Source organism: Pseudomyrmex gracilis, unplaced genomic scaffold (assembly GCF_002006095.1).
Source record: "Pseudomyrmex gracilis isolate BER0280 unplaced genomic scaffold, ASM200609v1 scaffold_108, whole genome shotgun sequence".
NCBI lineage: Eukaryota > Metazoa > Arthropoda > Insecta > Hymenoptera > Formicidae > Pseudomyrmex > Pseudomyrmex gracilis.
Genome location: NW_018020692.1, coordinates 298,659 through 325,156, shown reverse-complemented (window position 1 = coordinate 325,156; position 26,498 = coordinate 298,659). Strand labels below are relative to the sequence as shown.

Below are 26,498 nucleotides of genomic sequence, written 5' to 3'. Positions count from 1 at the left end.
GACAGCGCGCCTTTTGTATATCTATATACATATACGTATTGACTGTGCCGTACGTGTAAGTGTGTATGTATATATATACATATAGACACACTATATATGTATATCGCATGTCCCCGTGTGACGGTGTGCGCGCGACGAGCAAGTGTGAACATGTGTAAACGTCGAAGACGAATTGCATTTACGATGCGGGCACGATGTACCAACGCGATTCCAGCGCGCACTCTACATCCGGTACATTAATGCAATTCGATTACACCTGCTTGCGTGTCTGTTTTTGCTCGAGAGACATCGAGAAGTCCGAAATCAATTTTCAAAACAATTTTCTTTCTCTCTCTCTCTCTTTTTCAACTACAAGCAAAGGTGTGTGTTTATTTTTGTATTTCTGCGCATTTAACATCAATATTTCGTGTAATAACCGCCAGAAAGTCTCGATCGACATCGAGACAATTGCGCGATCCTTCAACAGATATGCATCGGGAGATGAGAGAGACACGTCACGAAAATCGCATCCGGCGAAAGTGACGGAATTGAGGTAGGCGCGTCAATTATGGCGCATCATGAGAAAATCACCACCGTAAGTACGTGACACGGACGCAGAACACAAGTCAGAATTGACCCCCGTGCTTAAAGGTCAGTGCGACGCGGTAGTAACAACTCGATGACCACCATAATTGTACCGTGTATCTCGCCCATCTTATCAAACGGCGCGCCGTCGACATTAAATTCTATCATTTCTCCAGCTCCTCTTCTCGCCTCCCCTCTCGCCCGTTTTTTTCGTTCTCGCTCCCCTGCATAACGATTTGGAATTGCCAAAATACTCGCGACGATTATTAAATACGTACTCCAGACACACAGGAGACATATTGTATGCTTTAAATTCTGGTCCTTGTTTTGTTTTGTTTTTTTTTTTTAATTCAAGGGAGAGCCTCGTTAATTATTTTATTGGCTGGTCGCGGCGGCGGAGGACCTATATCGCAGAAAAACAAACGTTCCTTTTTGCGGAATGTATCTGTCTCAAGAGCAGACGTGGTGCTTAATGAGTTTGCGACCGGCCATATCTCCGCGCCCTCATAAACAAAGTTTTACGATCGAGCCGCCTACAACACGCATCATCGACACGACTTTTAATAGATTCTGTCGGCGCGGGCTGCAATAGTCGTGTCAGCAGGAATGTTTATTGCCTTCAGCTGGACAGCTTTTCAAGAACTAGTCGATGAATATATCATATATCGCGCGAAGACATGTGGCCGGATCTCCGAATCGTCTTTAATACGCGAATAAAACTGATAACGATCGATTCACGGTTCGAATCATTTATGTCCGATAAATGTCCTGTTGCGATTTTAACGCGGGAATAAGGTAAAACCGTCCCGAATAACCGGAACCCCATATGTGCCGGAAACATTAAAGAAATAATTATGACAAAATATTTATACACGAAAAATTTATTCACAAAAAATATTTATATGCAAAATACTTATATGTATTAAAGTTGCGCGCGAAAAAATATTTAAAAAAAAAAATGTATCTTGAAAAATACTTAAGCACTGAGAATTGACATGTTCAACATTTATTTAACAGCGATTTCTTTAATAAATGCGCGTCCGGTCATTGGGACAGTTACCTCAGAGGACGTACTCTTTTTTTTTTGTCGAAAATATGGCACTGAGATATTCTATTCTATTTATAACACACAAACAATCCCGTCTCTCGTCGAGAGGTCGGATAGATGCTAATGCATCACCTCTTGTCTCTTCTAGTCCGATGATGTCTACGGGCGAACAGATCGGTCAGAGTGTGTTTGATCTGCCGTCGCAGAGACGGCAGAAGAGTAGGCTGCCGCGCGCGACTATCAACGATCACGAGAAAATAATCGCGTTCTCGAGAGCGGCACCCTCGGCGATACCACTGCATAATATGCGTCTCAGCATGCGTCGTCGTCGGGCTCTAAGGCTATTTCTGTACGGGCGCGAGGCGGTCTCCGGCGCGCAACAGCAGATACCGCGGAGGGTGAAGCAGCCGACTGTCTTCTACTTCGCTGCGAAAGAACTGTGATTTCGAACGAGCTGCGATCTCTGGTTACGCGCGTTGCGCGACAGAGAACGAGCTGATCGAGACACTTTTTGAGTTTTAATTTAAAAAAAAAAAAAAAAAATTATTCTCTTTGTTCCCTCCGATTTTTTTACAACGTCACACAATATCGAATTTTTTGAGATAATTTAAAAATATTAAATTAATTAATTAAATTTAATAATTTTAAATTAAATTAAATCAAATATTTTAATATTAAATTTTAATATTTTGTTAATTTTGAAAGATATTAAATGTATTTAATTTTAATATAAAACATTTATTTGACGATCTCTACTCTATTTCGCACTAGATTTTACGCGCGTTTTCACATTTATATTTACGCGTGAATCTTTGTTATAAAAAAAAAAAAAAAAAGAACAATTGCACCTCGCGCGCGCACGAATATAATAACAGGAATTAAAACGGCATTACGAATGCAACACGCGCGACAATGACTAAGCAAACGAGCGACTCATTATCAGCGATTATTATCGGAGTCGGAGCATCGACGTAAATAATGAATCAGACGTAGCGAGAGAGATTTAATTCGTTGGACAAATTAACATGTTGAGGTGCATTGCATTCTTCGAGATACCACGCGCGGTATCTTATTTATGTGCGTGGGTTATTATAGCGCAAGGAGATTGTTCGAGATGGGGAAATAGTTGGAATAACTTCATGACTTTTTTTTTTTTTTTTATCGCGGCCGTATTGACGCTGTTCTCGGTCGTAAAACGGCTCGCCGCAGCGAGCGTGACATGGTGAAAAATAAAGAGACAAACGCAGTATCGATAAGAAAATATCGTGTTCAGAAATGCAAACAATTTCTGCAGTTTTTAAATTTTTTTTCCTTTGCGCTCGAGTTGTTATATTTCAGTGTATCGCGTCATTTTGTTTTTTTTTTCTTATTCTTCTCGTGAAATATTCTCTCGAGATTTGATTTCCACTCTCTCTCTATACATATATAACGATCGAACGCGCATCAAGTTGTAAATGATAAACTGTCATTCTCCCGAAGCCTCAAAGTCGACTTAATCGGCTTAACAACGAACGACAAGCGAAGGCACAAATCGCGCCATTGTTTCAGCAAGGAGCGACTCAAAGCAAATAGTATTGTGCGGCACTTCGTATTGAAACGCGTTGCGTGTATCGGAGCGAAGAAACTGGGACGGCAACAAGAGCGATAACAAAGGAGCCACTACAACGCGCGTTCGCAACCGTATAATATAGGGTGTCGCGGAGAATTATCTCGCAATTTTCTTTCACTTCGAGAAATCTTCGATTAATTCGAAGGTATATTGAATTCGCGTTTATCGACGGTCTTTAGTCGCGAGTTTACGAGCGAGATCGAAAACCGGAACAGCAAAGTGATACAACTTATTCTTTATTTACAAAACTTTATGAATCGCAATGTAACGAGTAATTTGTAATCTGAATAATGCAAAATACTACATCGTTATTTAGTTTGTATGAAAAAAAATACGCACATTATAAATTGATAAAAATTTTGAAATAAACGATAGGAGATTGTCAACGACATGCAATATATTTACATTGTTTATTGAAATAGACGTAAATATGAACGAGAGATTATCCGTTATCTTATTCCTTCCCGATGTTAGACCGAGTGTTTCTAAGAAGTCAAAAGTTCAAATAAAATATTTTTTGCGACGCGCCAAAAAAGAAACAAAACCGCTAAATTTTCTGGTAGAGCAGCGTGGACGAATTGTGCGCGCCGCATATAATATAAATTCAGCACACAGAGGAGCGCGGAGCCGCCTTTGTCATTTTCTTTAAGTGCCGACACCGAATATGTCCCTGACGGTAAATCGCAATCGCAGCGCATGGTCGGGTAATGAGTGCACCCGGTAAAATTGGCCACTAAATTTAAAGTACATAACAGCGCGGTGCTCCTTTCAATTCGGCTTATGGATCGCACACTCGCCGCGTTTAACAGTCGGGAACGTGACTTCCGGCCCCGTCGTCCGGCCCACACGGAACGTCCTTGGCTCTCGTTCTCTTCTTTCCCCCCTCCCCCGCGCACTCTCAAAGGTTCTCTCGCTAAACTCGAAATGGAAGAAGAGGACGACACGCCGTGTCGTGTAACAACGCGATAGATAATAAGCGCGCGCTCGCTCGCGACTCGCCGTGAGTCGTTTTCTCGCGTGAGGTAGGTCAGCAAAATTACGCTCGCTAGGTTATCCCCTCGCATCTCGTGTTTCTCCGTCGAGAGAGAAGGATCGATTTAAATTTCTTCTCCTCCTCCGCGGGGAGGAGACACGTACTGGATTTTACAGAGCGAGAAGACTCCGGAAATAAGAGCTCATTACCAATTGAAATCGTGACACATCCCTCCCCCCCTCCCTTGACTGTCGCAAAGTGTCTCATCGCCAAGAGACTCTTCTTTTTCGAACAATTTTTTACACATTTTTTAATGTAACGCGAATGGGACATTAAAAAATTTCGAATTTGTTTCAGAAATCCGCGTTCGATCTTATCGCGCGTTTCGAAAAACAAAATTAAAAGATACGCGTAAACCGCGCGATAAGTTTCGTCGTCCGTAGACTCTCTCACGTTCTCGCGCGGTAAGTAGATATTCGTTCTCCGGCGTACGTAAACACGCACGTCTTCTCTCGAACCGGACAAGTTATTAACTATAAATTCGCGTTGCGAACGCAACGTCACTCCGAATAAGAAGCACGTATAGAACGACCTCCAAGAGCTCGCGAGTCGTTCGTGCATCGCGGGGTCGCGCGGCTTGTCCTGAACCTGAGGCGCATTTGCATTCCTCTCGGAGTCGACCTCAGACATTCGTGCGCTCAGCAGGCAAGGTCAAAACGGCTGTCCTCCCTATCGCGTCTCTCATCGCAGATAACTCTTGATAACGGTTATACTGTGCGGTTCGCATTCATTTTTATGAAACGCTCGCCCGAGAAAGCGAATCGTCGTCGTGTGTACAGCTACACGGAAACTTTGTGTTGCATTTCTCGCTTACGTGTTTTTTCTTGTATCTTTCCGTTTCCCATAAAACACGTTGTACTACTATTTTAAGTAGTAGTTCACACAGTGCTTTAATAATACATTTGACATTTTTCGATGTTGATTTGTGCGGACTCGTATCGAGAATTAAAATTGAAATTTCCTCCCGGAGACGTTGCAGCAACCAGACGACGCGACTGCGACCTACCGCATCCTTTAATCGCCCAACGCATCGCGATCGCAGAGACGCTTATTCACCGTCCAAAAGTCGGCCTTGATACCCGCATCCTCTCTATCACTCTGTCCCCCCTCCTCCTCCTCCACCCTCGCCTACCCCTCCTCTCGCGTTTCTCGTTCTCTTTTTCCGTTTCTTTCTCTAAGCGCGACCGATTTAGGAAGGGAACGCCTCGCCGCTGCCTTTCTACGGAAGAACGAGTATACACACCGAGAACGAGACACACAGTAGAGCGACTCGCGTGAGGCAGGTCAGCGACGTCGGCTCGCGACGAGGGGAGCGCTTCGTTTTAAACGGGCTTGATCAAGCCATTCGCATTCCTCGTAGTTCATGCGTTCGCCTCGCCCGCCTGCCTCGCAGATTCGTCCTTCGTGCGACGCAGCGGCGGCTGCACGAAGCGCAGTCCGCGAAGCGAGAGCGTCAATATTCGCGCGCTATATACGAAGTACACAGAAGCGTTTATCGCCGAAAATTGTTCGCGATAAAACTGAGCGTGTAATCACACGTATCCGCGCTTCCACAATAAAGAGATACAATGTTTTTTTTTTCTTCTTTTTTAATACCGTCCCCCTCCTCGATGTACACTGATATCTTCTCTGATAAGTGATATCATCACGTCACAGACTCTCGCCGCGAGAGTCCCGTTTTACGGCGGTCTGTTGCGACAAAACCGCGACTCATGGCTATTTTTTTTTTACGCCGAGCCATTCCGTCGAGAAAAAAAAAACCGTGAATACTTCTTTTTCGCGTTATTATTACGAGAATGACAATCCGCGCGAAGCTTCAACGACAAACGCAACAACACAACGGCGACACGGTATGGAGCACGTGTATGCGTCATCATTATTCTCCGTGGCAAATTGCGCGCGAAGCTGATAGGTTTTGTATTCAAGGACACCGAGCGAGCTGCGAAAGCGAATAGCGCATTTTTTTCTAGACTATTGATTGCATCTATCCGAATATAGGGTAATATTCAATCTACTTAATGGCCACACGCGGTCTGCACACCGTCCTCGATTTCATCTCACGCCGCCAGGTACCTCACAACACCGGCGCTGCGCACCGTTGACGGTGAGATACTGTTTTCCTTTTTTTTTTTTTTCTTTTTCTGTTCGTTCCACACTTCTGCACTTAAGCAAAATACTCTCATTGTTCTTTACGCAGTAAAGCGAACCCGTCTCTCCTCCACTTAGCGTGTCTAGAAAACGTTTCTCGATAAGCCGTCTTATGGCGCGGTGTGACCTGCATATTTGCAATGTTACTTTAACGAAATGAAAGTTCCTTAATGTAACAGAAAGAAAGTTAATCGCGCCTGTGTGTCGCAAAGTTGCGGAAAAAAACAATACGACTCCGTCTCCGCAAATTCGCATGCGATTGCCGGCGGGACGCGCGAGAGATATTTCCGCGAGAGACGAACATCGAGAATATTGCTGCCGTCGCTGCGATTGCGATATCGATCGCAGAAAATCTCTCTCGGCGCGAAATAAGAAAACACCCGACACCTCTCAGGCATCACGACAAAGAGGAAGGAAGGAAAGGATGTCCGGCGCGATTCTCTCGGGAGAAGCGGCGACGAATGAGGATTATATAGCTGTGGTATAGAGAAAGGCGCGCGCGCGCGGGGCACTTGGAGAGTCCCTAGCAGTGGGTCACGCATGGGAAACTGGAACGGTTTCATCTCCAGGCGGAAGACTCGATTTTTCTCCGCGGGAGAAACTACCGATTTTTCTTTCGATCGAGCGGTTTCTAGGTTACAAGTAAAATAAGAGCGCGGCGAGCGATATTGCCCGCGCCTCTCGCACGCGTCGCGCAAAGGAACGGCCTCCCTATTTTCGCTCCGCGACATAAATTTCCGTCTCGACACGAGAGACGACGAAACAGCGCGTCGCGAAATCTCTCGTGTGCTCTCTTCTCTTTCACTGAGTGCGCGAGGGAATATGGGAGGGAAAAAGAAATCCGTCTCTCTCTCTCGAAAAATCCGCGTTTTCGCGCAACGTCACGCGAATTTCACGTTTGTTGAAAGGCAAACTAGGACTAAACTAGGCGTGTTTCTTTCCGGTGTAATCGCGCGCGCAATCGCGAATAATCGAGCACACCGCGCTTTACGATAGTCGTTGCCGCTTTTCGATTTAATGTGCGTACATATATTGTGCAACATTTTCGAATTGTCTCCCGCGTTGTTTTAATCTCATCGATTTCGTAAATATACAGGAAGTAAACGCGATAATTGATTAAGCGTTGCATATATGTCCGAACAAACATATAATGCAATAACATCGATCGTACACTTGTGTTTTGAACCGATATAATTTGAGTGCTATCGCTCAATGAAACGGGCAATAATAAACTTTTTCGTGCGCGCGTTATCGCGCGTGAAGTTTTCGAAATATTTTACTGATCGACGGTCAGATTTTGATAAAAAAAAAAGAAAAAAAACCAAAAAAAACACACGGCGTATTTTATTTATATACACATCATTGATCCCCGAGTAAACGACGAGCCGATAAGACTCGTTATCGAGTAATAACATCGGGAGATCGTATCGATGGAAGAAGGAAACGGAGCGACGAACGACGCCTGTCAGTGCGCGCGCGTTTTTCTCGTAAAAATCGTAAAACTCATAATAGCACGGCGAATCGATTAGTGCCGGCATAAATCTTCCGATCTCGACACAACGCGCAAATACACGGGGCAATTTCAACGCCGCGTCGCTCGGTTCGCGCTTCTATATGCCCCATTCGCGCGAGGCAAAAGAAACCGCGCTCGTAACCAAGAAAACCAAGCAATGGTCATTTCGCGAACTAATAACTGTGCATTGAAAGTGCCACCGCTACGGTTATCCTATATACCGAGCGATAATAAACCTGCTTTTCCAGTGTATCGAGAGTTTTAATTGCAAGAAAATTATATGCAGGTTTATGCGATGTCACGTGTTTCAAAACATATTATTTATCGCAATCGACGGGTGAATAATAAAATATTGAGATCGCCGCGCGATATATGTCAATAATTTCGCGCGTTTTTGTTATGCGAAAATGAATAATGACGCTTTTTTTTGGCGTTAATTTGAATCAGAAAAATTGCTAATTAAGTCGAGTATACATAAACAATGTTTATAGCTGATTGATTTCAATTCTTTCCCTTACCTGGGAGCATTGATGATCGGCCGGCCCATTGCCCGTTGCTGGCGCTTCTCGTTGACGGGAAGGCGCAGATAATCCTGGTCGCCAAGGAGGAAGAGATCCTTTGAAATAATCATGTCCACCGCGGTGGCTGCCGATTAACAGCTGGCCGCCTCTCGGTCTTCTAGTCGGGGCGATTCGCCACCTGAGTTACGTAGCGCGTCAACGACGTGGCCTGCACCGCACACGGTTTTAATCAGAGCCTCACTTTCCCGGCACCGAGTCGTCACGTTCATTGAACAATCAGAACGAAAGGGTTGCTTCTCGGCACGGACGCGCACACGACGCCGACGATGTTAGCATCCTCACGCACGGTTACGTGGACAATAGAAGCGGACTCGCGATGTAACTCGCGCTAATACCCCGCGATAAAAATTACACGATCTCACGCGGCGCGAACGAAGTCGTCTCTCGTCGGGAGAGAAACACCGAGCAAAATCCGAACCGGGAAAGACGAACGATTCTTCGGCGATCGGATCTTGATTGCGTCGTTCTGCGTCCTATCGAGGATCGATCTCAACATCTGCGAGAACGTCGGGCGAGGTGTGTGTTGCGATTCCTTGTGACCGATCTCTCGTCTCGCGGTCGATCAATCTGAGCGCGCGAACGATCGGGAAAGGTTCGATCGAAGAGCGCGGACGACGGGATTCTAAACGCTGCCTGCGCGATCGCGTCTATCGTTAGATCGTGATAGTCACCTCGAGAGGGGTCTTATTTTCTCGGTCGGATATCGAGAAAGCTCTCGAGATGGCTCTGACAGAGCCGATCAGTCTTCGGGAGATCAGAACTTTATGACCCGTCTCTCGCGTCGCGCAAGACCTGATCTGCATTCGTGGACATATACATTAAAGAAGGGAGACGGGCGTGCGCGCGCGCGCGCACACGCGAGAGAGAGGGAGAGACGATTTTTCGATGTCGAACTTTGTCGAAGAGAACGGGACACTCGAGAAAGAACGAATGTAGGCAAGAGAAATATGGATCACAAAGTTTCACGAGAAATATTGTTCTCAACTCGCTGTCGCTTCTTCGTTCGACACGCGATCCGTACAGGCGTTTTCTTTTCTGAAACATAAAGAAAGAACATAGACACGTTACACACTTGACGACAATTCGGACTTCTTGTACGTACAGAAATAACAGATATGCAGTTGCAGTTTCGTCGAATTCACGCGTGTATACCATCACGCGGCGAATTGTTACGTTTCGCATATTTCGATTGAGTTTTAACGCGCGGCAATTAAAACGACGAGTTGCATGAAGACTCCTCGAAAAAATGGAGAAACTGACGTTACTGACGACATCGTTTTGCTCGCTCGATCGAGCATCGCGAGCAAAACCACATCATGTATTTACATCGCGCCAATTTTCACGCGCCAACTGTCGAGTGTACATTAGTCACGAGTGAACGAGTCGGGCGCATTCGCGGCTACGCGCGCTTGAACCCAAGATTTTGACAAGTTTCTAATCTGCCAAGTTCCTTGTTCGGTATATGTGGATCAAGAGCCGCCGCCGCCGCCGCCGCCGCCGCGATTGAGAGCGTAATTCAATTAAAACGCGTTCGTCTCGCCAATCGTATCCCCCCTCCTTCGTCTGCTTTTCGCCGCGCGCGATTGAATTACTTTTTAGTTCGTTACGTGTAATGTGACCTAATTGTAAGAGTGCGGTCGAATCTCTCTTTCTCTTTTTCTCTCTCTCTCAGCGAGCTTTCAACTCAAGTCTTAGGTTCATCTATGACCTTAAGAAAGACGAACATATCACGCCTTTCTTTCAAAAATTGCAGTGGCTCAAGATCAAATCAAGAAGACAATATTTTATGTGCTGTCTTTTGTATCGAATTTTAGAGTTAAAAAGACCGTCTGCGCTATCTGAAACTTTTACTCTTAGATGTGTTGAGTCAACCCGCGACACCCGCGCGCGTGCACAGAGTGATCTACTGACTATCCCCTGCTGTAAAACAGATATTTACAAGCGTTCCTTCAGATGTTCTTCTGCAGAACTCTGGAATAATATCCCAGCTGAGATATGTAGGACAGCCGATTTTCGTCTTTTTAAAGTTAAGTTGCACAACTACTTTTCCATCTAATAACGTCTAACTCTGTTTAAAAATTAATTCTTTGCTAAAAATAAATTTAGTTTTAGCTTAGTAGTCATTTTATTTTCCGCACATTGCCTATTTCACCTTTCTTTCTCTATTTTTGTAGATTAACACATTTTTATATTTTTATATTTTATTAATACACTGCCTTTGTATCACTTATGTATATATTCGTCGTTTTTATACTTGTTGCGCTTCATTACTTTTCAGATTATATTGTTAGTTATTTTTAGTATAATTTTTACCATTGTATATATTATTGCAACTTTTATGTATATTAACATACAAAGATGTTTTTTTTTCGGGTTTGAACCGCGTTAGTGTCATTTTTATAAATTTAAATTTTTTTTTATTAATTTTAATACTACACACCGCGAAAGCATCAAATATCAGATTTTATGTATATTTTTTAGCGTATGTCGTTAATTACTTGTTTTTCGCGTTTACTATTTCTTTTTGTTATTTTTGTCAAATTACTTATTTATTGTTATAATACTTTTTTCTTGTATGTATTAAGACGCTTTAGGGGATATTATCCCAGAGAGCGCTCATTATATAAATAAAGCATTCATTCATTCTCTCTGTCTCTCTCGAGCTCATTTTCTCTTCCAACGTGACTTATTGCATTTACAAATTTGTCGTAAAACCGAGCAAACGTTCTGCCGTTTTCTTACGAGGGATTCAAAGGGTCGTCGCAAGGCGTATCATAAATTTGCGGGAAAGCCGGCTTCTTGTTGTACAATTTCCTTGGACTTGAGCGCAAGGACGTGAGAAAAATCTCATATATAAACTCAGTCCCGATCCGTTCTATTAGAATGTACAACTCGACGACTATTGGAATCGTTCCAAAGTCAATTTGTTCCTTTCGACGCTAAAGTCGGCGCGTCTAATTGTTCTCGCGTAACTTGAAACTTACGTCGACGACGACGACGACGACGACGACGACGACGACGACGACAACGATGACGACGACGACGGTCATTACGCGCGCGAGAGAGAGAGAGAGAGAAAGAGAGAAAGAGAGAGGTCGCGCGCGCGCGCGATGATAAGATCAAGGTTCAGAATCGTCACGGTTGTTTTGCGGCGGGATCATATTTATATCGTATAAAAATGATTTGTACAAAACGTCCTCCTCCGTTCGTCTAGAGCGATTCTTCCTCGCGCGCGCAGACACAAACAACTTACGAAACGTCCGGTCGTTCCGTCAATGTGGTCGCGACTTCGTTGACAAGAGGTCGTCGTTACATTACTCATGATATTTGGACGTCGTGAAGTAATTGACCGAAGCGAATAAACGAAGCGGATACACCGAAGCTGTAAAAGAGGGAGGGAGGGGAGAGAGAGAGAGAGAGAGAGAGAGAATGTTGGAATGTGTCACACGCGCGATCCCACGCTAATTGATTCTCAATTATCATCGCGGTGACTTAATTCGAACGTTTTCGCGACGACGAAGGTCGGTAATGCGCACCATGAGAATACCAGCGGCGAGCGCAACCTTGACCGGCTCATTGAATGTCGCGTAATGGATTTTACGTTGCGCGGCGCGCGAGGAAATGATAATACTAGAGAGATATTAACGGTACAAGTTGCAAGTTGCGGCACCGGCGGCGAGTAGTTTCTAGCTCGCTTGACGCGCTACAGGCAAACGAGAACATTCATTTCTCCACGTTGCGGCACAACGCGTCTGTCAGACGTAATACAATAAATTCTCGTTACAAGAAGCTCCGCGTCAACGGTCGGTGCGCAAAATATCGCACGAAATTGCGGATAATTTATTCAACGTGCGAGATGTATACACACGTCACTAGTTGAGCTGTACATTTTCTCCTCCCTCATACTCCGTATATTAATTCTGTGAATTTTTTGATCCTGAGAAAGAGTCAAGAGTCGTCGTCGTCGAGAAAAGCGCAACTGACCCGTTTCCTCGCGCGATGTCGTCGTTCTCTCTCTCTCTCGTCTGACACGAACGGTATCGAGCGTTCAATTACCAAATTTAGAGCAATCGGAGTACGTACGTACCTCGTGAATTCTCGTCGACGAATTTACCGGCGGCCGTTGGCCCCGCGATAGCTCGCGATGGTGCGCGAAACGTCGAGACGTTGAATATCCCGGAGCTGAGCGTGCGTAGCAAGCACTTACTGCTTCTCGCTTTCGTCGAGCGGCGAGCGTGCAGCAGCGGCCGGCACCTCCTCCGTCATCAAAGTCTTCGCCGTCGTTGTCCTTGTCGTCGTCGTCGTTGTCGTCGTCGTCGTCGTTGTCGTTACGATCGCCGGTGACGTTCCGGCCGTCGTTCTCCCGTTCGTAGTTGTCGCTCCTGTCACGCGCGCACTATGCACCAGCGGCACCGGGCACGAGCATGCGGCCATCGCACAGCGCGGCGGGCGCGCAGTCAACGAACCCGCATTTCTTTTCGCCCAAACTTTTGTTTTTCCCTTTTATTTTTTTTTCTTCTTTCTTCTACTCGGGGCGCGAGAGAGGGAGAGAGGGGGAGAGAGAGAGAGAGAGAGAGGAGAGAGAGAAGGGAGAGGGAGAGAGAGAGAAGCTCTCACGCGCGCACCGCCGTATATATCCGCGGATCTCTCCGACACACGCGGCGATCTCTCGCGTGCGCACGCACACAGACGTACAGGTGTATCCCGGTGGCCGCTTTGCACACCAGGAACAACCGACCCTCCCGGTGTCACTGGCTCCTTCTTCTTCTTCTGCCTCCACCTCTTCCTCCACCTCCGCTACCACCACCACCACCACCACTACCACCACCGCCACCACCTCCTCCTCCTCCTTCTTCTTCGTCTTCTGCTCCTCTTCGGTCGTGTGCTGTCGTCTCTATCGCGCGCGCGTGTGGCCGCGCATACTCGCGCACCTGCAAGGCACTCTATATGTGCGCGCGAATGTCCGTCGATGCGCGCTTGTACGCGCGTGTCTATCTATATATATATATATATAAGTATGTATGTTTATATATGTGTACCACCGGTGTGTAAGGGCGCCGAGTACACACTGGCCGGCGCACGCGCGCGTTTCACGTTTCTCTTCGCTTTCGCACGTGCATGTACGTATGAACGTCGGACGAGAGAGAAAGAGAGTTACAGAGAGAGAGCGAGAGCTAGAGAGAGAGAGAGAGAGAGAGAGAAAGACGGCGCGGGGGAGAGAATGAAGGAGAGAGAAACGAAGAAAGATACCCTCCCTCTCGTCGCTCTCACGATGGCGGCGGCGCGCAATCGTTCACTGACCCGCTCTCACCGACACGGGTTTCGCGCTCACTCGCGCGCGCACACATACACGCACGCACACATACTACACACACACATGCTACTCACACGCGCGGGTGCCGATTCGATTTTCCGATGCAATTTTTCCCGTCGCGTCGGAAGAAACGGGAACAGGCTCGTCTCGTCTCGTGATCTCGTCCCGAGATGCGCTCTTCTCGTTTGCCTTCGCGAGTATTCCGGAATGAAGTAAGCAACGAAATATAACACACAACTCGATTTAAAGATTATTACACCCCTCACCTTGTTCCTTTCCTTTCTGCTTTCCGTCTTGCGATCTTCGAAGCGAGTCGTGCTACAAATGTTCCTCTAGACAACGACGACGACGACGACGACGACGACGACGGGGAGATGTTTCTGGACGACGACACGCACTTGGTCAGAGGATAATGACAATTGTGCACCGCGCGATGCAGAAGAGGCGGCGGCGCCGCAATAACTCGCACCTGTCGCGTGAAGTTGCCGCCGCGTGAAGTTGTCCAGTTTATTAGCTTCCTTTGCTCCGCGCTCCTCCCCCGCTCTCATAAACATCGCCGGCGCTCCGCTCGGTGGTTAATAGCATATTCCAGCTCCTCGGGCCGAATTACATGCCGCTCGTCGTCGAGGCCGGTTATTCATCCCTCGCGGGATCGTCGAGTTTTTTTATCGGACGGATCGGCGCGAAATTCTATTCTCGCCGATTCGCGTATATATCTCGCGCTCCTCCGCTCCGTTCGTTCCACCCCTTCGTCGCCGGAATTATTTTTACAGCTTTTATCGCGCGGCGTTCGATATATCGCACGACTTCCCCGTTGATCACTACACGCTGCTCTCTCGGACGCGCTGTTTTGTTCGCTCTGTGTTAAATTATCCGACGACCGTTCTTTTTTATTTCTCTTTTTCCGATTCTCTCGTCGCGATATTTTCTCTCTTTTAACTTCTCACGGATGTTTTTTTTTTTTTCGTACACACACACACACACACTCTCTCTTTCGAACTCTAACCGCCGCGATACTTATTTCAGTTTATAAACTAAATTTCTCACATTATCTCGCAGCTTTAACACGGCGTTCCGGTTTAAGGTAAAACGACGAGACCGCGTCGGCCGGTTGTTGTGTTGTTGTAATGCGTACATGCACCGTCGTATCTCGCCGATCTGTCTCTTACTTGTGATCCGATCCGATCCGAGTGGTGATTTCGCGGCACGGACCGCACGACGGTCGGATGTAGACTGAATCGGACGCTACGCGCCATACTCTATGTATCGGTCTGAACATATTCGCGGTCTCTCCCGCTCCCACCCTCTTTCCGCGCGCAACCGTGCTCTTTCTCTCGCTCCTGTTGCCGCTTTAGCATCGCCGGCTATCAGTCCTCTCTCGAGCCCGTTTTTATCGCACGTCTCGCGATCCCGCCACGGATTCACTCTCTCGAGAGACTCGGAATATAGCGCGAAAAATATAAAACGCCGAAATTCTTTATCTCTCCGATACGGTTCACATTAATCAAATGAAAAAAATATGCGCATGTAAATTAACGTCGCACGGAAATGTCCTATTCTCGCCGAGTCTCGAAATTTGCATCTTTTGCATTTAAAAAACAAAATACGAGTTCGAAGAGTCGCGACTTTTTTTTATTCGCTTCTCTCTGAGAATGAATAAAGATTACTTTTTTTTTGAAAAAATTAAGACGGTAAAATTGCTTGCGCATGTTGCTGTAAGTGCGTAAACACAAAATTAATTTGATCTGATCCGTCGAAATTGCATCCCTAGATTTTTACCACTCGCGAATCCATCGAGAAGTGATAAAAATGTATTTTGCATCCATGAATGAGAAAGCGGCGCAAGGCAGAGAGAGAGGAGGAGGTTAGATATGGTGTTTTATTGACGATCGCGTGAAGTATGGACGGGTCAAAAGTTCGCGTCCCGTTTGCACCACGGTTCTGCTAAGAATTGCGCGCGTCGCGTTGTCAGCGTCTGAATTATCCTCCTCGTTGATCTGGTCTAAATCGTCACTTTACGCATCCAAGTAGAGACGCAATGAAAAACAACAGCTGTTGTTTCGTTATTCTAGCTATTTTAGATTGCGCACACAACATTCTTTTAATATACTTTTACGTTATAAACCACTACACGTACAAACTATTTTACGCATAAGATCATTTTATTGGCATATTTCACAACTTTCTACTTTCTTTTGTTCGTTCATAAATAAATATATATTTAATTAATAAATTCCTGTGTCATAATAAACAAGATGGTTTTGCAAAGATTATTTTGAAAACTTAAAAAAAGAAGAAATTCTCAACACACGCGTGCGATGCGAATATAATTTGACATACTATGTTTTTATATTTCTAAACAATATTAAGGGAGATGGTGCGTAAGAAGGGGATATCGACATTTATAATAAATAAATTACAACAAATATCAGCGGAAATTATAAATCAGTGGCATCGTCGTCATTACCGCTCTTGACGTCGAAACCTATCTCGTGGTCATTTTGAGATACCAGTTCGATGATCGCACTGTAACATAATAAATACACACGTATAAATCCGTTATATATGCGTGTTATATACGAATTAATAAAACTGGTTCTTTTGAATATATTTATAAGAAATACATATAAAATAAATAACTGTATAAATAAATATAAATAAATAAATATGGAAATTTACTTTAACAAGTCTCCCTCAATTGTCGACCAAGATACGGACGCTGGATGCGCAACTTTGTACTCCAACAAGGTATTCAAAGCGCGTTGAAGTTCCTACGTTACAAGAAATGATTTCAAAACTTGTTTCTTCCCAACAATATGTTAAAATTTAACGTTATCAAAATTGACATACCTGTATCACCTCTACAGTTCGTGGCTCGCAAACAATATTATCAGAAAAGTTAAAGTTGCCGATAACGTAATTTCCTTTTTCCTTTCCTGAAATATGAAAAATGACGTTGACAAAAACATATGTAACAAACATGCTGAATTAACTAGCATTTACAACAAAAGCTACCTACTTATTGTTATATTCGATCCTGCAAACAATAACATTGGCAGGCTTACAAACGTGGTGTCGTGTAAAAATATAGCGGTGGATCGTTGCTTTGTAAAATATGTCAAATATCGGCTAGGAAATTCCTTAATTTTGTCGTTCACGCTCGACGGATGTGTACGCACTGATCCATCTTCTGGCGTCCAACATATCAGACCGTTTTTAGTACACCGTCTAAAAAAAAATATACAAGTACTTTCTTAAATATTTCTTTCAATCAAAACACATGTATTATAAACTCGACACAAATCGAAAGTACATTTAAGTCAACATTTTATTACCTTACAGTAGCGATGTTAGGATACAATCCCGCACAGACAATGGCTTTTATCAACGCCATGTTGTCAGAATTTCTATTAGCGCTTCCATCGCTCGGATTGTCGCTGTCGAGAAACTTCATCTCGTACAAATACCTCGCGAATTGATTCTTCATCTCGGACAGAAGCTTTAATGTATTGAAAGAGAGAAAATACTCCCGGCAAAAGCGACCAGCGTCTCCTCTTCTGCGCGCAACTTCATACGATCTTAAAGCTTCCGCGAGAGCGATGTGATCGCTATGTTGTTCCCTACTGAGTTTTAACTTCTTCTCATTAGCTTGTTGTTCTTTGTCCAAGGGGCAGTAGAAGGCATCTTTAAATGTAAGGCTAGCCGCAATAGCGAATATCGGTTCGACGCAAGAGAACAATGCCGCCCAAAGTATCATTTTTCCTATGAAAATAGTACAAGTGTCTTATACATATATTAGAGATCGACAAATAAAAACACACTTTGCAATGACAGCAAAAATAAAATTACCTGTTCTAGGATCAAGCGGTAACTGCGCTAAATGATAACCCAGAGGAGTCAAACGCTCGTCTTTGTCAAGAGCGTTGAGTGTTCTGAGTAAATCGAGAGACAGATCAATGGCTTTTAAATCTGGCGGATCCATAACGTTAGTTAGAAATTCTTTGGTCTTTCCTAATTGCAAAATTTTTATCTGCAAGATTACCTCTTCCAAGCGCGTTCTCAACATTTCTGGCAGTGGATAATGATCAAAAGTCATTTCACGAGCTTTCGAATACAAACGGTAACATTCGCCACTTTTAACTCTGTAAAATACATACGCGCATATTGTATTTCATTATAAAACTTTAATAAAATATGTTATTTTGTTTAATTCGCAACGGCGAATAAACTACGAACCTGCCGGCCCTACCGCGTCTTTGCTTCGCATTGGCCAAAGACACCCATTCGGGTTCTAAAGTTTGAATGTTTTTGTCAACGTCAAATTTTCCGAATTTTATTTTTCCACAATCTATTACATACACCACGTCCTCTATAGTTATCGATGTTTCAGCAATTGAAGTCGCTATGATTATTTTACGAATTCCATTAGGAGGTTCTTTAAATATAAGTTTCTGGTCAACCGTCGGCATGCGCGAATGAAGAGAACATATGAAATATTTATCTATAAAAATAAAAGAAACTATCTTTCTTGCACATTTATCTTTTTATATTAGTACACTGCAATTCATATAATAAAGTATTATTTACTCACGATCCGGGTAACATCTAGAATCTATCATCATTCTGTTTAACTTTGTTATATCCATCAATCCGGGTAAAAAGATAAGAATAGCTCCGGGATCTTTTGTATCAGAGATGTATCTTACTAATCTTTCAACAAGTTCTAACGAAAGATCTTCGCTATTCGGATTCTTCAATTGTTCAAGTACACTTTCCGAGTATTTTCTCTGCGTAATTATACAAAATATAAACAAAGAAAGTACAAGCAAGTTAATATATTAAATAATTTAATATATTAACGTATAATAACTATAAATACACATACTTTATTTGATAAAAATATATAAGATATTTTATTTACCTCTGCTCTCAATTCTCTAACGTAAGGTTGTAATATTTCTAAAAATTCATCTTTCTTATGTTGACGCACTTTATTTTTTTTTATATGTTTTTTATAACCAGAAGGTTCTGGACTTGGATCTTGAAATCTAAATCTATAAATTGAACACAATGTTACAACACAATATTATCTTGATTTCTCTTATATAGAGACTTAAAACCGATATAATTTTGATACCGGTATTACGTCAGCAAATCTATACCGAAACCAATTAGTACCAAAACCGATATTGTACCGAAACCAATATATTACCGAAAACCGAAATAAATACCGATATTTTTTCGGTTTTTTTTTAATGACATGGTAAGCTGATTGTAAAATTTTTGTTAATTTATAATTCTCATAAAAATGGAGTTATTATATAAGAATATCGGTATAGTAGTATATATTTGGCAATAATTCTATCGGTTTCGTATATCATTATTTCTTAATTATTTACTTAATTAAATTATTTATATTAAATTATTTATTTAATATACTAAATATATATATTTAAGTTAATTATCTTTTATTGTAACGCTTAATATAAATAATTTTAAATATAAGTAAAACTGTATTAAAAATTACAATAAAAAATAAAAAATTAATATATTATATACAAAATAATGATATACAAAAAACCGAAAAACTTATTGGTAAATACTAATAATTTAATTTACACAGTTTAATTAAACTGTTTAATATATAATTAAAAACATTATTATATATAATTAAAAATATCTTAAAAATATCGTAAAAATATAAGTAAAGAAAAGAAAGCAGCAGTGGTGTTTACAAAATCAAAGCAGCTGCGTATATTGGTAATAGTATACCGTTTCTGATATAATAACTTGAAATCCGTGCCTTAAAATATTTTGAAAATTGAAACAAAATAAGAAAACCGAAAAAACTGCCGGTAAATATAGGTAAATATACCGGTATTTTTATATAGCGGTATGACGTCATGCCGGTATTTTTGTATTTTGGTTTGTATAAAGGTTGTAAATATGTAACGAAAAAATATCGGTATAATACCGATATTTCACCTACCGGTATAAGTATCTGCTCTTATATATATATATTATTCATATACATTTTACTCACCCTGTAAATGATAGAATATCTTCTAAGTAAAATTCTTCTACTGGAAAAGTGAATCCAGGTATATGTATGATCGGACAATTGTTGTAATATTTCGAAAAACTTTCAGAATTCAATGTTGCACTCATCAAAATGACTTTTAAATCAGGTCTCTAAAAAATAAATTTAACAAAATTTCTCTCAAATATGAATTTACATTCTCTGCACAAGACATTATGTAAGAATTACAACTTACACTGGGAATAATTTGTTTCAACAATGTGATAATAAAATCACTTTCTGTAGTACGTTCGTGAATTTCATCCAGTATCACATGAGAGAAACTTTTCAATGCCGGATCAGTTTTCATAAATTGTAGTAGCATAGCAGTGGTACAAAATAATATACTTCCTTCCTCTCGTGATGGAACTCTATGAATTACAGAAACTGATAATCAGTTATGAATTTCCTTAAAATCATGTGCATTGTAAATGTGTTTGTAATGTATCTAAACATACTGTTCTAGTCGTATCTTATAGCCAACAGATTTTCCAAGTTTTTCTGCTCTTTCTGCAGCTACACGTTCAGCAACAGAAATCGCTGAAATTCTTCTAGGTTGCGTGCAAGCTATTCGGGTAATACTACCGTTTCCAGCCTCTAATTGGCCATCCAATATAAACTGTGCGACTTGTGTAGTTTTACCACAACCTAGAATATTTTTAACATAATCCACTTTTTCTCTGTCTCTTTCTTATTAACAAAATTATTAACACATTGACTATTCTAAAGTAAATATATACTTTTTATAAAGGATTTTTGTAAGTTACCTGTTTCTCCACTTACTACAATAACTTGATTTTCTTCAATCAGTTGTAATATTTCTGATTTTTTATCAAACACTGGCAACTTTGTTCGAAAGTTTAACATATTTAAATAGTCACTTTGAATTTGCTTTTCTTTGTATTCATTTAGTAACCTCTTGTCTATTTCTCTATCTCTCTGCAGTTTTGATGGCGTTTTCATAGCTTTGATAAGATTGTGCTGAATATTACCATTTATGATTTCTAAGAATTTCCTTTTAAATTGTGAATCTCCAATATGATGATATTTGTTATTGTGTACAGAGTCAAGTCTTTCAGATGATCTGTCATTATAAACTGAATTAAAAAACATTTTGGAATTACTTAAAATAGTTTTGAGTTTTTCTTCTACTTGAGTAGACAATTTAAGAACTGATGGTATTTTTTCTTTTTCATGTTTTTGTCTGTTTCTGTCTCTGTAATACAATCCTATTGCCTTTCCCCTAAGTCCAGGAGGATGTCTTTGGTTTTGCATTTGTCCTTCACCAGATGAGTAAACTTGTTGGTCTGGAAGATTTGTGTAAAAACTTTCACTTTTGAAAAAGTTTTTATGAAAATAAATGATGACATAAAATTCATACATTATTATATATATATATACAAATGTCTGATTATATGTACCAACAATCGTAAAGTTATTATATTAAATATACAAGCATATTTAGGTATTGAATTATAAAGCTAAAGAAAATTCGGATACTTCACGTCAATTTTACCTTCTCTGTTACGTCGTGAAAAAGAGTTGGACATTCTTCTACGATCGTGCCAATGTGCCATTTTTGAAAATATAAGAACCTTGTTAATAATATTTGTCCAATAGTATTTGTTCATTTACATAGTTTCTTGAACGAATCTTATTCTATTATTTGCAGCATTTGCACAAACAGTAGGTTAAATTTGGTTTAGTGCACTTCAGGTTTGGTTTGGTGCGCTTGTGGCTCTTGGACCTATAACGGTTAGTCCATACGCCATTCCAAGATAGTGCACTTCAGGAGGAACAAACCATAGACTTATATAATAGACGGAACATTCGTGTAAGAAGAGCTGAAGCTTCGTTAAAAGAGACAGAAATAGTCGTGGAGTAGTTCTCTTCTTTTCTAGCAGTGAGTTGATTGGTGGCCGCGGCAGGCCGAGAGAGTGGCAGAGAGCAACGAAGATAGACGTCCGAAAATCAGTTGACAGAGAGTGATAGTGAGAGATGATAGCATACCATAGACTTATATAATAGACGGAACATTTATATGACTTTCCAAAGATTTATATGATTTTCCAAAGATATTCAACATAAAGCGGCTCTTTGTGCTGAAAATTTTACTAAAATGAAAAGTCTTGCATATGATATAAACTATATCACAAATTTAAAAGATACTAACAACCATAAAATTTTAGAAACTAATAAAAAAACTGGCTTTTTAAGATTTATATGTTTGCAAAATATATTTGATTTATTTGATGTTTTAAAAACAAAAAAATTACAATATTTATTAACCTATAAGTCAAGACCATATTGAAACCATATATATAATACTTCTATATTGCTAGTCGCGTATCTTCGCAATGAGAGGCACGAGGCCTCAATCACGTTGGTCGATTGGCTGATTTGACTCTGCAATTGGTCAATTCCACGAGATCTGCGACTTGTGTTTAATGTAGAACGGCCTTTGAGTTCCACTTTTGTGGAAATACGGCTAAAACCAGCGGCTGAAACCGTCGTAAAAAATTACATTAAGATGGCCGCTCTCAGGTTTCTCTCTGGTACTAGCAATATAGAAGTATTATATATATGATTGAAACATTTTTTAGTGCTTTAAGAGGGTACTGGAGCCTGGCTTGTAAACTGGATAGAGACCTGTAAACCGACGTTTTTATAACCTAAATTTCTTTATTTTTTAATTTTATTTACTGCACAACATTAAAAGCGCTTCTACAGAAGCAAATAAATATACAAAACTATATAAAGCTTTTGAAAATGGGTATATAATGTTTTTTTGAACTTGTTTTTCATTCATAATGATAGTATATGGTATCAAATACACATCATCACAATATTACTTTTTATGCATCAATTAGACAACCAAATCATATTCTGAGTGTTTCATTAGATTGTTTTGTGTCGTACGTATTGCTGTAGTTCAGTGTAAATACGTACATAAGCTTAGAAAAATAATTTTATATACATGAATATATGGTGAGGTTATAGAAGAAAACTGTATAAGAAAAAATTTATGCTGAATTTTGACATTCCAAAGAACAACAGCAAACTCTTAGCATAATTTACTTATTTCTGTAGAAGCATTTTGGATTTGATGCNAATTTTGACATTCCAAAGAACAACAGCAAACTCTTAGCATAATTTACTTATTTCTGTAGAAGCATTTTGGATTTGATGCAGTAAATACGGCACAAAACGAAATATTAAAACGTCGATTTACAGGTCTCTATAGTCGGTATCCAGTACCTTCTTAAGTAAAAGTAGTTTTAATAATAATCTAAATTCACAGCAATTTGAAAATGCTTATAAGCAATTGTTGGTACGTCATGATATAAATGCTTCTGAACAAAGAAATTGTTTAATAAATGATGTGCAAATATTATTTTTTTCAGCAAAAAGTAATTAATCTGACTCATTATATATTGAAAATGATGAAGTACGTGCAGCATCAGTCGAAATATTTGACCACGATTATGTCTCAAGTTTCTTGACATTTAGTCCATTTATTGAAGACATTATTTTGTCAGCCAATCACCACACATCTGTCTATATAAGTAAAAACTTTTGGAGCTATCTTTATTGATTTCTATTATTTGTTAATAAAACTTCTGCAGCATTTTCAGTGACTAAATTTTTTTTTCTTAATTGTTGCACCAAATCTTTTAAAGACTTAATTTTTTTTCTATATCTGTTAGATGCTTTTTGTAATGTCTGAATTTTTTTTCTGTATCGTGATATCGTCCTCGCAGCAACATCTAAAGCTCTTTTAGCTTGGTTTGGAGTTGTTATAAGACATGTTTTAATATCACCAAAATATCTTAATGTTTTAGTACATCTTATGGTTTTATCTGAAATTATTAGTATTTATTTGAAATTATTAGTTAATTAATAAAAAATAATAATTTATCAATATCTTTCTCTTTTATGAATCAGATACAGTTAGATAAGTTAGATTTATTTTCAATTGTTTTAAGAGAAATATTCTCCACAACATTATTCTGTTAACTGATAGAGCATCATCTAATGTTTTATTATTAAGTAATCCAATTTAAAATATAAAACATAGTAATGAATATGTACTAATCATATTATATATATAATCACATTATAATGTATAACACATATATATGTATAATACATATATACATATGTATAATACATATTTTATTGCAACTTACCAATATTTCGTTTTATACATAAATCTTCTGTCATTAGATTTGTATTATTTTTATTGTTTGTCTTGTTTGAATCTATATTAATCGATTGTTGACATATTTTAGGTTCTATTTTACAATCTAAAATTGCATATAGAATATTAGTAATATTAGATCACAACTACATATAAGTTGAGAAAATAAAAAGACATAAACTAAATATAATTAACTTACCTTCAGTTATAAAAGAAGTAATGCCTTCTTCATTATTATCTTCTTTTGCAGGTACATTTAATATTTTATTATTATCCAAATATTCAAATTCTAAATGTAATATACTATAGGAATAAGTACTCATAGAGATTATACATTTATAATAATTATATATTTGCAATATATAGAGTATTATAACTTACCAATTTCTGATTTTTTGTTTATCAATTTCATACTTGTATTATTTGCATCGTCGAAATGTTCCAGTGAATCGATCATTTTTTGGTACAATCTAAAATCGTAATTTTATCACATTTTTTATATTTTCTTTAATAATATTTATACACACAAAGCAATATAAAAATACAATAATTTCTAAACAAATATACCTCTCCTTGCATTTGCTTAATTTCATGACAGATGGTACTGCATCTTTCTTTAATATTAATATGTTGTCTCCAACTCTATGTAAAAAGTCTTCTTCTTTGAAATGTTTATTACAAAGCATAGTGGAAGAGTTTATTTTTGTTTCATCAATTTGACAAAACTTGAACCATTTACGTCTTTGTATTATATCTTTAGGAAATCTAATCGTTGTGGATAGAATATATAATAATATTTTAGGTTATTTTAATGTATATTACATATTACACCTTATACATTTAATTCTAAGTTAATTCAAGATATAACCTCAAAATTAAGAGCTTACTATTACAAAGTAAATCTATACTTACGCGTGAAGAGATATTTTGTGTGTGTGTGTGCTACGGTTTGTTGACTTACATATAATGCAATAACGTCCCATTCTGAGATATAGTTTTATTACTTATTTGTCTTGTTATTATACTTTAGATGTAGACCATATATGCATATGTTCTTGCTTGTCATACATACACAAAAATGTTCGACACGACGGTTTATAATTTGAAAGGGAATCTACAATAAAAGTTCAGTAGTCATCTTATCCTTTGTTTCCCTTCCCGACACGTGAACAACACGACACGACCGACAAATTCTCACAAATGTCTCAATGTTATCTTTCTTTTCACGATACGAACCAAGGGCAACTGTCCTCACGGTACGACAACAAATATGCTCCTCAAACGGCAATTAGCGGAATGTAACAATCAAACTCACACGCTCTCATCTTTACAGGTTAACGTAAAGTTTAACGTAATTTATTAGACAGTATAAAGTTTGATACAATTTGACAATGGCGATCTAGCACTACAACTCGACTGAGATTATTAGGGAGCGACCCGTTTTTGACCGTTCGGTTCGCCGGACACAATCAGAATCGTTAACCGCCTGATTTTTCGCCGGGACATGCCTCTCGTTCAACGATTCTAGAGAACTATCAAATTCTCTCTTTCACGTGTTTCCGTGACTGCGTACCGCCCGCACTGCGCGCTCACTGCACCTAGAAACAGTTTACGTACCACGGTACGTAGATTGTTTCTAGGCATAGATGCCAGATCGGGGACGCTTGCAGCATGCTGCAACAAGTGGAGGGGATACGCACACAAGCGAGCAGCCACTCGTCGAAGCGCTGAGAGCACACGTACACGGCTGTTTGCCTATGTGCGTTTTGTCTGTGTATCCCCTCTACTTGCGGAGCATGCTGCAAGCGTCCCCGATCGTCCCCGATCTGGCATCTATGCGTACCACTCGCACCGCGCGCTAACCGCGCCTTCAAGCGACTTGCACTCGCACCGCGCGCCCCAACGCGCCATGGAACGCCATACAAAGCAAACAATTTCTTGTTTTCCCCGCAATTGCTCTTTCCCACTCTGCGTAATATTGCGACGAACATCCGGATGCATTTGAGTATACAAGCCGGGCCAAAAAGCTCCGTGGCAGATCAGCTCCGATCTCCGAATCGAGAGAAGCACCCGGGGAAGCTCTTCCTCTGCCGGGAAAACCGACAGGCAACTCGCAGATTCGATTCCGCTCTGCACCGGGAGAAGTAAAATTCTCTTTGCCGGCATCCGAACCGTTCCGGAGAATATTTTAATTATCCGCCGGATAAACCGGCATCTGCTCCGCATCGGGAGAAGTAAAATTCTCTCCGCCGGGAAAACCGGCATCCGAACCGTTCCGGGGAATATTTAATTCTTCGCCAGGTCAACCGGCATCCGAACCCTTCCGGGGAATATTTAATTCTTCGCCAGGTCAACCGGCATCCGAACCCTTCCGGGAAATATTTAATTCTCCGCCGGATAAACCGGCA

At 40.5% G+C, this 26,498-nt stretch overlaps 3 protein-coding genes across 6 annotated transcripts in view; all 3 read right to left on the bottom strand.

Moving 5' to 3' along the window:
• Window positions 1–15,024, bottom strand: part of LOC109856132 (ABC transporter G family member 9) — a 95,162-nt gene extending 80,138 nt beyond the window's left edge. The window contains exons 1-2 of one of the 3 annotated variants that reach the window (XM_020431077.1): window positions 14,077–15,024; window positions 8,434–9,531 (exon numbers count right to left, since the gene is read on the bottom strand). In XM_020431077.1, coding sequence (XP_020286666.1) covers window positions 8,434–8,546 — 113 coding nt within the window. In that variant the 5' untranslated portion in view covers window positions 8,547–9,531; window positions 14,077–15,024. Of the gene's footprint in view, window positions 1–8,433; window positions 9,532–12,583; window positions 12,897–14,076 lie in introns of those variants that run through there. The other 2 variants (XM_020431076.1, XM_020431078.1) reach the window with 2 other exon arrangements.
• Window positions 15,025–15,946: 922 nt separating this feature from the next.
• Window positions 15,947–21,665, bottom strand: LOC109856135 (ATP-dependent RNA helicase DHX36-like). Its single transcript, XM_020431080.1, has 14 exons — window positions 21,406–21,665; window positions 20,657–21,196; window positions 20,348–20,537; window positions 20,086–20,260; window positions 19,854–20,002; window positions 18,732–18,864; window positions 18,402–18,597; window positions 18,047–18,311; window positions 17,660–17,952; window positions 17,146–17,572; window positions 16,830–17,038; window positions 16,661–16,746; window positions 16,490–16,581; window positions 15,947–16,336 (listed from the first exon to the last, which is right to left on the bottom strand). The coding sequence occupies exons 1-14, from the start codon at window positions 21,518–21,520 to the stop codon at window positions 16,249–16,251; spliced, it is 2,958 nt and encodes a 985-aa protein (XP_020286669.1). The 5' UTR covers window positions 21,521–21,665; the 3' UTR covers window positions 15,947–16,248.
• A 1,714-nt stretch (window positions 21,666–23,379) lies between these two features.
• On the bottom strand, window positions 23,380–25,732 carry LOC109856130. 2 transcript variants are annotated; one of them, XR_002250352.1, is made up of 6 exons: window positions 25,003–25,727; window positions 24,658–24,855; window positions 24,472–24,560; window positions 24,290–24,393; window positions 24,080–24,196; window positions 23,380–23,749 (listed from the first exon to the last, which is right to left on the bottom strand). XR_002250352.1 is itself a non-coding variant. In XM_020431073.1 (6 exons), the coding sequence occupies exons 1-6, from the start codon at window positions 25,071–25,073 to the stop codon at window positions 23,478–23,480; spliced, it is 837 nt and encodes a 278-aa protein (XP_020286662.1). In that variant the 5' UTR covers window positions 25,074–25,732; the 3' UTR covers window positions 23,380–23,477. The 2 variants fall into 2 exon arrangements, 1 of the variants encoding a protein (XP_020286662.1); XM_020431073.1 differs by having other exon boundaries at window positions 24,290–24,379; window positions 25,003–25,732.
• Between the last annotated feature and the right edge of the window lie 766 nt (window positions 25,733–26,498).

What these genes read in the sequence shown, in the direction of transcription:
- LOC109856135 (XM_020431080.1), bottom strand. Translation starts at nt 21,520, where the DNA reads ATGAACAAATACTATTGGACAAATATTATTAACAAGGTTCTTATATTT. An exon ending in GATATTCTATCATTTACAGG is followed by an intron (nt 18,865 to 19,853) that starts GTGAGTAAAATG and finishes TTCAATTTATAG; the next exon opens with ATTTAGATTTCAAGATCCAA. An exon ending in TTCTAGATGTTACCCGGATC is followed by an intron (nt 18,312 to 18,401) that starts GTGAGTAAATAA and finishes TTATTTTTATAG; the next exon opens with ATAAATATTTCATATGTTCT.
- LOC109856130 (XM_020431073.1), bottom strand. Translation starts at nt 25,073, where the DNA reads ATGGGACGTTATTGCATTATATGTAAGTCAACAAACCGTAGCACACAC. An exon ending in CACAAAATATCTCTTCACGC is followed by an intron (nt 24,856 to 25,002) that starts GTAAGTATAGAT and finishes CACAACGATTAG; the next exon opens with ATTTCCTAAAGATATAATAC. An exon ending in AAACAAAAAATCAGAAATTG is followed by an intron (nt 24,380 to 24,471) that starts GTAAGTTATAAT and finishes TATTACATTTAG; the next exon opens with AATTTGAATATTTGGATAAT.